Here is a 10,630-nt window from a genome sequence, read left to right as displayed (position 1 = left end):
GGACTGCTCGATTTAAAAGCTCTGTAAGTTTATTGCTCGTATTCCAAGTTATTTTTGTTTTCGTTCATTTTCCGTATTTTCTCGCGTTACCGGAGAACTGCATGTTAGCAGGTTTTGACGGAACTGGTATTCAACCTCATTATATATTGTCGCGGAATGTGTATGTAATTCTACCACAGTCTAACAAAGCAGTCGCGACACTTCGCCTCGATTTTGTTGCCTACTGCGCCAGCAGTGCGGCAAGTGGCCAGTAAGTAAAGCTGTTGAACTCGGCGCGGTGGTAGCTGTTTATTTTGGTTTGTACAATGGTTTTTACAAATGGGAGCGTCTGTAGCCCAATAAATTGCAGCAAAAACAAGAAGAAGACATCACATATGTTTTTTTTAGGTTTCCTAAGGACCCTAAGAGGTATATGGCATCGTGTTACCTGTATCGTCAGGATTCGCTTGCAAACTACGGGTGTATTTATAATTGTTGTTTCGTCTTGGGAGCAGAAAATGGCTAGTGAATAGCAGACGACAAGATCATATGAAAAAGAGACCCTTTTTACCTTTATAATAATTTAAGTTTTGTTCACGACACTTCGAACCAAACCAGTTCATGAATGCAGACAATAATAAACTCGTGTGGAATGCAGTACCGACACTATTTGACATCCCGCATAAGCTACCTCAAATGACGATGAAGAGGAAATTGCCACAAATCTTCCATAATCCGTCTAAAGCTGCAAAACAGTCCTATGGCACAGAAGCAGCCAGTTCAACTCTCCATATATCAGTGCCAGATTCATTTGAATCGCCAACACAGACGTGCTATAACGACGAAGTGGTGCAGTCATTCGTGTCTTGCAAATAGGGTGTGAAGTGTGCAAAACTATTATGGGACAAGAAAGATGCCTATCATTTTAAGTACAGACAACAACAGAAACTGCATCAGAAAGATCCAGTGAAAAAGGACACACAAACTTTGAAGACTATAGGATCCCTAAATTAAAAAAAAAAAAAAAGATGCCCTTGACTTGTTGTTAAGCCAGATTAGAATGGCATTGAAGGAGAAATGTGCTGCAAGATGGAAAGACGAAAATAAGCTGTTAGCTCTAAACTTATGACATTAAAGCACTCAGGCATACAGGTCTTGTTAGAATGTTTTATGCTTCCATCAGTGCGTGCATTACAGAGAGATTTGGAAAGTATACAAATACAATGTGGGATAAGTGACAATGTATTTCACCTGTTAAAGCAGAAGGTGCAGCATTTCTCAGATACTTATAAACTAGTGAATATGCCATTGGATGAAGTGTCTCTAATGGCAAATTTAACATACAACTAGAATTCTGACAGTGTTATGGGCTTTGAAGACTTGAGGATTACACGCACAGCATATTTCTCCCACTTTTTGGCAGTTGCTTGCCCCACTTGGAATAATATAATGTGGCGACAGGTGGCAATGACTAGAACACAGTAGCCCTTCGGAACGACAAATAGGGTGTCGATCCCTTTTGCACATCGAGGTAAATGTCTGTGCTTCTTACGTGTGATTCTGTGTGTTTATATTCTTTTTTGATATCAATGTGGTAAGCAGCAGTTCTATCCAACGTCGCAAGTGTTTCTTCACGAATGTGTTGTAGCTTGTCACTGGATTCATGATTTTTATTTCTACTTACATTTATTGTTTAATCATTTTTAGAAACGTCTATATCTTCTGTTTTCACACAAATTCTTGAAGGCAACAAAATAATTAAAATATTTCGTAAATAACGTAGGAAAGGGATACAAAATAAACATTATGCTTACGACGCATCTGACATTCTTCTTTCTCGCCACTTGGGGCGCTAATGTCGTTCCAGCTGTCAAATGGTAACAACTTTTACAGCAGTGAGTGTCGCGCGTGTTATGAGTGTTATTCTACTTTGAATTTTGTTACTTCTTGACACAGAGTGATAACAGGCACACCGCCGAAATTGCAATTTTGAGTTTTCCAAATAAATACATTTTATCGCCAGACCCAACCATAAAGTACCTATAAATGAAACATATAATCTGGTATTTAGAAAAGGGAAATACGGAAGCGTCCGATCCCGCCCGTCTGCTTTGACCCATGACGTCACAAATATGGCGGAAACAAAAACAAACAGACACACTTTCCACAAGAAGCCTAATGACACTAACGGGACAAGCGCGGGAAATGGGGTGTTTTGGGTGGGGGGCAAACTAAATATAAACAAATTTAGACGCCTTGCGTAGCTACAACGTGTAAGTGAAGACAGCCATGCATGAATACCCGCCCACCTCCCCAGGGGTCGTAACCCCTGCAACCCATAGAAGATAAAGATGCTTCAGTAGCTGATTAGTGTTTTTTGTCTTTTTTAAAAAAAAATCTCACGGGATAGAACGAACAGATCAGAAAGATAAATATAATAAACTAAAACAGAAATTGGAGGAAACAGATAATTAAAATAAGTAATAAGCGTTTTTAAATTAAAAAAAAAATCTGACGAGATAGAACGAACAGATCAGAAAAGTAAATAAAATAAGATAAAACAGAACTAGAGACAGCCACACTCAAACCAAACTCCGCGCCGTCATGACGTCACACGTGACAACACCCTTACGTCACGGGTCAAAGCCGACGCGTGAGATCGGACGCTTCTGTCGACCCTAGAAAAGCTGTAAAACGTATTTCCCTGCCGTATTTCTCGTATTCAAAGTTCAGTGCCACGCCACTTGTAGCGCTGCTGTCATTCTGTTTCAGGGCCTTGCAGTTCTAATATTTTGGTGTTGTGTGGTGGCAAGCCCGTAGCTGCAAGTGACAGACGTCAAGTGTTCGATAATTTTAATCGGGCTATGGACCCAATTACATTGCCATTCAAGCACAATTTAGTATTTATGTGAAAGTCAACAGATTTTGCTCCAATTCTAGTTGCATTTCCATTGCAATCTCTTATTCAAAATTTATCACTACCATTTTCCGCTGCGACTTTATATGTAATTGACTATGAACTACAGTTGGAGACGTGAGTACAAGAAACGGACTAATGAAAAATAAACTTTGTGTGTTACGAAACACAACATGTTAAATCATACATACAGTTTTATCTCGAGATAGAGAATGAAGTAATGAAAGATTGAAGCTTGACACCAGTCAGATAATGGATGCTCGACAACATGTTTGTGTCGTTAAATAGGTATTTCTTTAACAGTTAAATTAAATAACGCCAAAATTTTATATTGCTAATATATTGTAAACAATGCAACGTAGTTCCAGAGTTTTGTGTAATCAGTAACATAGGGCCTAGACTGAAGAGGAAATCCCCTACGTAGTAGGAAAAAAAAGACCTTTCATGACTCATTGTCCAGAGTGACGTTATCGTCACGTTTCTGTAACGCGCAGAGCGCTTTGTCACGAGTCAGTGTGGTGGTAGTCTGCTTGCGGGAACGTTTGGAAACCAGTGTGCTGGTTGTCTGCACGAAGGAACGTTTGGAAATCGTGATTGGTAACTACACTATTTATATCCGACAAATAACCACCGGTGACAAAAAGAATGCGCTTATGTAGATCTTCTAAACACTTATATTTAATCGATCAAAACAAGTTACACTTTGATAAAATGTACAAAGTATAGCTGAATTCTCGCAGTTGTTTGGTACACAATGAATTGTTTGTGTGTAGGACACCCTCCCATCTTCGAGTAATCCAGGCGCAGACTGCCCACCAACATGTTGAAGACTGTTTTCAATTTTCTTTCGCTAACAGTTGCATTGTCAGTCACTCAGCAGTTGGAGAACGGTGGCAAGATATGGGCGTTACTTGCTGCCGGTTCCAGTGGTTACGACAACTACAGGCATCAGGTACGCTGTCAGTTTCATTGTTTGAGTCGACTGGTAAGAAATCTGTGTTCTACGGTTGCTAAAGTAAACAAGGCATGATGGAATTTTTCGTCTTTCAGAATGAACCATGTATTTTAAAACTGGGCAACTTGTGAAGTGTGACCTGGATAATGATGGCAATAAACCGTTGTTTCCAGAACAATGTTTCTCACTCGCAGTGCTAATGGGATAAAGTCTATCTTATTATTGACTGTTGTAGCAAGAGCGAGAGAAAATATTGTATTCTAAAATAACACATTAAGAAAATGGGTACAACAAACACATTGCATTTATCTATGAATTTTCTTCTACAGGTGCTATACTACTTGCCTACTAAAAAGAAAAGAAATGTAATGGCAAATGACAAACTGAGTCATCAAATTGGTTCACACAAAGGAGTCACAACCATCATAGAGCACCACAATTAGACCCTCCAGTTTGGGGACAAACTTATTGTCAGTTCAAATTCTGTGCCTTGCACAAATAGTTATATAGAACGCTTTGTAGAACTATATAATTAAAAGACAAGAATGAAATAGACTTAGAATGTACTATGTGGGCTGCAAGCAAAATCATGCTTTGCATTAGAGGTCAATTAATTGATGATGGGAAAACTGATGATAGATCACAAATTTTAATAACAAAGCATGTGCCATAAATGGTATAATATGAGTTGTATACATCTGTTTAAATTCATTCATTCATCTAGGGATCATCTTACAAGCAGTTAACATCAACTTCTTATATTACATTGCCTTCTTATTTGCAGTTCTTGCATTGTTCTTAGTTTTTCAAATTTATTGCACTAAAGAATTATGAGTTCCCACATTCCCCAACTGATACAGACGAAAATTTGCTACTCTTGCTTGACAATTGTTTCTGTCCACATGATCAACAGTGTTGTATTCACTCTTGATGATATGATACATGTGTGGTATAAATCATATTCTCTTCATAAGTACAGAAATAGTTTTTACATCATTGCATTTTGCCTGGTTTGAAAGTGGTTTCTCTGTGGGTGAACAAATACACATCTCTGATCTTTCTATGTGTAGTACTGCTGATAATGACTGTACTCTCCCTAAAACTATTTACGTTATATTTTCCTTCTTCCTTCCATGTCCTTTCCTTTTTGATATGGGTATAAAATCCATTACGTCACAGTGGACTATGGATGAGTGGTTATTTATTACGGTTTGAAGTTCCAGTAATGACCATTATACTTAACTTTTAAAAAATGGTCTTAATATAAGGCATTACCATGTTATGACACTGACTGCAATTTCCACCCACTGTCAATAATTGGCCTGCAAAATTTGTGACATTGGTGATTTTTTTTGACTGAGTTACCTGGAAACTGAATATTCTACAGACTGTAAGTAACATCATGATCATGTGATGCCTGCTGTTTGTGACCTTCTGTTTGACTTTAATTGTACCACCTGCTCAGTTCTCTTTCTCTGGGTCCCAGGTCATGTGGGTATCTCAGGGAGTGAATTTGCTGACCGATTGGCTAGAGAAGGAATCACTCACCGTACATTCAATTTGATGATTCCAGGTGCATATTTCTGGGTGCAAATAGATCTTCTGCTCACTTGGAAATCGAATATCATATGATGGATTACTGTCCCCCCAACAAATTCCGAACTTCAGGGAGGCTATTGCTGCACGACATTCCTCCTTGCATTCTTCCCGGAAGGAATCCACCATCCTACGTATCTTCTGCATTGATCATACCATAATAACCTGTAGTTTTATTGTATGTAACTAGTCAGCCGCACACTGTGGTTTTGAAGCTGTACAAACAGTAGCTCATAGCCTGGTGAAATGTCCCTTTGTTCTGGCCCTCCTTGCCAAGCAAGGTCGCCCAAATTCTTTGCCTCCAGTACTGGCTGCCAGTTTATAAACTGTTGAACATGTTCTCCATTTTCTCTGTGAAAGTTGTTTTATTCTTGGGTATAAAGTTTTAACCTACCTGAACAAAGGTGCGGGGTTGTTGGGGTTGGGGCATCCTTCACTGCATTCTGGGTCAGGGGGACCCTCAACTCCACTCCTTTGCCAGCTGCCACTTTTACTCTGTTTTAATTGCTTTTAGATCTGGTTTGTCTTCTTTTATGCTGCAGCCAATTTCCATTTTAAGAGTAACACTCAGTTGAATAGTGGGTGCTCTGAAACACTTTGACTGTAATGGATCAGGGGTCGGATACGTGTGGTTGTGGCAGCTCCTGTTCCATGCCGATCCCAGCGAACAACCAGCTGCTGCCTTCCCTATTTGTCTCATCTTGTTTTCATTCTTAATGGTCCAGATGATGTTAATTACATTTTTATCATTCTCACTTTTGCTGTTATAAATCACCTGACTAGAAGGTATCCTTTGCTCTGTAACTGTTGGCAGTGGTCAGATGCAGGTGCAGTTTCTTTGTCCATGAGTGAACCATGAGAGAAAACTTGTTTGCCGTGGCCTACATAGTGCACCAATCCATACTCTTCTCCACAAATTATTTCTCAGCTACAGCATCAGTATTTCCTTCTATGCCTCAGTTTTGCCACTCGTACTTGTTTTCAACATCAGAACACATTCCTGGCAGATGTCACAAACTCCAGATCAACTAGCCCTGGGCCAAGAGACTGATGACCTTGCTGTTTATTCCCTGAAATCCCTACAAGCCAACCAACCAACCTTTTTGTTGTTGTGGGAATGGTAATTGTAGTATTGCCAACAGTTACCACTGCTTGGAAAGGTACCAAGGAGCTACATAGATCATTCACAGAGGCTAACAATGACAAAATAGTCTATGCATGCATCACTAAGGTACTCTCCTTAAGAGTTAAATAATTTGTTTTCTGAAACTTCCTGGCAGCTTAAAACTGTGTGCCAGACCGAGACTCGAACTCGGGACCTTTGCCTTTTGCGGGCAAGTGCTCTACCAACTGAGCTACCCAAGCACGACTCACGCCCCGTCCTCACAGCTTTAATTCTGCCAGTACCTTGTCTCCTACCTTTTGTTTTTTAATGGACAAAGATTTTAATAATCTCAGCTGCTGTCCATTATGGATTAATGTTTAAGTTTATTTACAAGAAAATTATGTGATACGTGCCGAAAGCTTTCGTTAAATTGACCATTATGGCACATATATAGTATATTGCTATTGTTCGTATCCCTCTAAGGCTGATCACACAGCATCCTGCACTACATTCATTGTGGTCTAACAGTTACGAAGTCCATATTGATTCTTGAAATGTCCATTTAATTATTTTTTAATTATAACTTCACTGATTTTAGATAATATTGGAACTGTAGCAATAGGGCCATATTTTCTGTTGATTACATATCCTTCTTTTTACATACAGGTAAAACAACAGTTCTCTTTAATCAGTCAAGAAAGGCAGTTTCCTTGAAACATCCAGTGTATAAGGTAGCATGGGGGCGGGGTGTCTTATGTCTGTAATCTGTAATTTGTTTTACAGTAAAGTTGGAAAGTTGTTGAGTCTTGGTACTACATCCACTATATCCTTAGGTGAAACAGTTTCCATTCCAACTCACTGTGACTAACTCGGACAATTCCCTGTGAGCTAACTAGAGCAGCTCCTATCACTGCTAGCTACCGTCTCACCACTATGAATGATTTATTTCCCTGAATTAACAAAGCTAAGATTAACTTGGTCTGGGATAAGAGAAATAGGTAGTTTTCTGTTGTGGATTCCAGATTCTGTTTTGATAATATTTTCTGCTCTATTTATTTTCCTTCTACAATGTCATTTCATTTTCAGAGAAGTTCTGGCTTGCCTTATGATTACTGTTGTTATGACATATCATAACTTTGGTAGTATCTTTAGTTAATATAGATAAGAAGTGTACCCCTGAATTGTCCATATTTTCTGTTTTCCATTACACATGTCCCTCTTGGTATTTGTGGTAGGACAGTTTCTATTAAAGCTGACCATTATAGTGTGTAAGAAGTTTTTATCTGTTTCACAAGAAGGCTGGTATCTTTTGAGAATGGAACTACAGGCAATACACTGCTGATTATATCTAAGATTTTGTTGTATATATATCATGCAATAATTCATATTTACCACTATTTCTGACTCCACACAGCTTCAGTAGTAGCACATCATGGTCAACATGGCAACAGCTTAATGATATCCAAATATTATATTTACATGTATTACAAATGACATTATATAAGCTTGCATCAGTGTGCTCCCTGCCGCCGTTGGATAAGCAGCTGCAGCAGCAAGTCGTATACTCCTAGCTCACTCATTTGTTACATAGTTTAATTCTTAATTTCTTTGCGTGTTTTTCGTACTTGCATTGTTTAATTCATAAATTTTGGGCGTATTATAGTATTTGAGAGTTGTAGCATCGCGTTTTAGTACCTGAATAGTGTAAAATCACGTAGTTTCCTTCCGCCGCCAAGCAGTGTGTCAGCAGTGCACAAGTGGCAGCATTACTGCATTTACTAGGCAATCTTGTATTTTAATAACCATTTAAATTTTGTGTCGATTTGTTTGCGCTCTCTGTAGATTAGTTCAGACGTTCTTTGCACAACAGTTTTTAGCATGGATAGGGACTGCAACTGCTGTGTTCGGATGCAGGCTGAGTTGGCATCCCTTCGCTCCCAGCTTCAGGCAGTGTTGGCTTCGGTCACACGACTTGAAGCTGTTGCCAATGGGCATCATTGTGGGGGTCCGGATGGGGGTTTGTCGGGGACGGCCAGCTCGTCCCATGCATCCCCCGATCGGACTAAAACTGTGGTTGCCCGGGATACTGCCCGCATTGAGGGTGATCCCTCATCTGTGGTAGAGAGGGAGGTCGTCTCAAGGTGTGGCAGGGGGCGAAAGACATTCCGGAGGGCTGAACGGATGGCCTCTCCAGTTTGTCTGACGAACCGGTTTCAGGCTCTGTCTCAGCCTGATACTGATCTTTGGCCTGACATGGCTGCTTGTCCTGTTCCAGAGGTTGCCCCTCAGTCTGCAAGATCCGGGCGGTCGCAGAGGGTGGGCTTACTGGTAGTTGGGAGCTCCAACGTCAGGTGCGTAATGGGGCCCCTTAGGGATATGGCGGCAAGGGAGGGGAAGAAAACCAAAGTGCACTCCGTGTGCATACCAAGGGGAGTCATTCCAGATGTGGAAAGGGTCCTTCCGGATGCCATGAAGGGTACAGGGTGCACCCTGTGGTCGCTCATGTCGGCACCAATGATGTGTGTCGCTATGGATCGGAGGAAATCCTCTCTGGCTTCCGGCGGCTATCTGATTTGGCGAAGACTGCCAGTCTCGCTAGCGGTATGAAAGCAGATCTCACCATCTGCGGCATCGTCAACAGGACTGACTGCAGACCTTTGGTACAGAGCCGAGTGGAGGGTCTGAATCAGAGGCTGAGACGGTTCTGCGAACGTGTGGGCTGCAGATTCCTCGACTTGCGCCATAGGGTGGTGGGATTTCGGGTTCCGCTGGATAGGTCAGGAGTCCACTACACGCAACAAGCGGCTACACGGGTAGCAGGGGTTGTGTGGCGTGGGCTGGGCGGTTTTTTAGGTTAGATGGCCTCGGGCAAGTACAGAAAGGGCAACAGCCTCAACGGGTGCGGGGCAAAGTCAGGACATGCGGGGACCAAGCAGCAATCGGTATTGTAATTGTAAACTGTCGAAGCTGCGTTGGTAAAGTACCGGAACTTCAAGTGCTGATAGAAAGCACGGAAGCTGAAATCGTTATAGGTACAGAAAGCTGGCTGAAGCCAGAGATAAATTCTGCCGAAATTTTTACAAAGGCACAGACGGTGTTTAGAAAGGATAGATTGCATGCAACCGGTGGTGGAGTGTTCGTCGCTGTTAGTAGTAGTTTATCCTGTAGTGAAGTAGAAGTGGATAGTTCCTGTGAATTATTATGGGTGGAGGTTACACTCAACAACCGAGCTAGGTTAATAATTGGCTCCTTTTACCGACCCCCCGACTCAGCAGCATTAGTGGCAGAACAATTGAGAGAAAATTTGGAAAACATTTCACATAAATTTTCTCAGCATGTTATAGTCTTAGGTGGAGACTTCAATTTACCTGATATAGACTGGGACACTCAGATGTTTAGGACGGGTGGTAGGGACAGAGCATCGAGTGACATTATACTGAGTGCACTATCCGAAAATTACCTCGAGCAATTAAACAGAGAACCGACTCGTGGAGATAACATCTTGGACCTGCTGATAACAAATAGACCCGAACTTTTTGACTCTGTAAGTGCAGAACAGGGAATCTGTGATCATAAGGCCGTTGCAGCATCCCTGAATATGGAAGTTAATAGGAATATAAAAAAAGGGAGGAAGGTTTATCTGTTTAGCATGAGTAATAGAAGGCAGATTTCAGACCACCTAACAGATCAAAATGAAAATTTCTGTTCCGACACTTACAATGTTGAATGTTTATGGAAAAAGTTAAAGGCAATCGTAAAATGCGTTTTAGACAGGTACGTGCTGAGTAAAACTGTGAGGGACGGGAAAAACCCACTGTAGTACAACAACAAAGTTAGGAAACTACTGCGAAAGCAAAGAGAGCTTCACTCCAAGTTTAAACGCAGCCAAAACCTCTCAGACAAACAGAAGCTAAACGATGTCAAAGTTAGCATAAGGAGGGCTATGCGTGAAGCGTTCAGTGAATTCGAAAGTAAAATTCTATGTACCGACTTGACAGAAAACCCTAGGAAGTTCTGGTCTTACATTAAATCAGTAAGTGGATCGAAACAGCATATCCAGACACTCTGGGACGATGAT

The 10,630-nt window shown here is 41.0% G+C and overlaps 1 protein-coding gene across 2 annotated transcripts in view; it reads left to right on the top strand.

The window, feature by feature from the left end:
• The first annotated feature begins 2,820 nt into the window (after positions 1-2,820).
• Positions 2,821-10,630, top strand: part of LOC126183865 (legumain-like) — a 159,618-nt gene continuing 151,808 nt past the window's right edge. Inside the window, exons 1-2 of one of the 2 annotated variants that reach the window (XM_049926168.1) lie at positions 2,821-3,013; positions 3,670-3,848. In XM_049926168.1, coding sequence (XP_049782125.1) covers positions 3,717-3,848 — 132 coding nt within the window. In that variant the 5' untranslated portion in view covers positions 2,821-3,013; positions 3,670-3,716. Of the gene's footprint in view, positions 3,014-3,101; positions 3,494-3,669; positions 3,849-10,630 lie in introns of those variants that run through there. The other variant, XM_049926160.1, reaches the window with a different exon arrangement.

This window comes from Schistocerca cancellata, chromosome 1 (assembly GCF_023864275.1).
Source record: "Schistocerca cancellata isolate TAMUIC-IGC-003103 chromosome 1, iqSchCanc2.1, whole genome shotgun sequence".
Taxonomy (NCBI): domain Eukaryota; kingdom Metazoa; phylum Arthropoda; class Insecta; order Orthoptera; family Acrididae; genus Schistocerca; species Schistocerca cancellata.
This window is presented reverse-complemented; position numbering and strand designations above follow the sequence as displayed.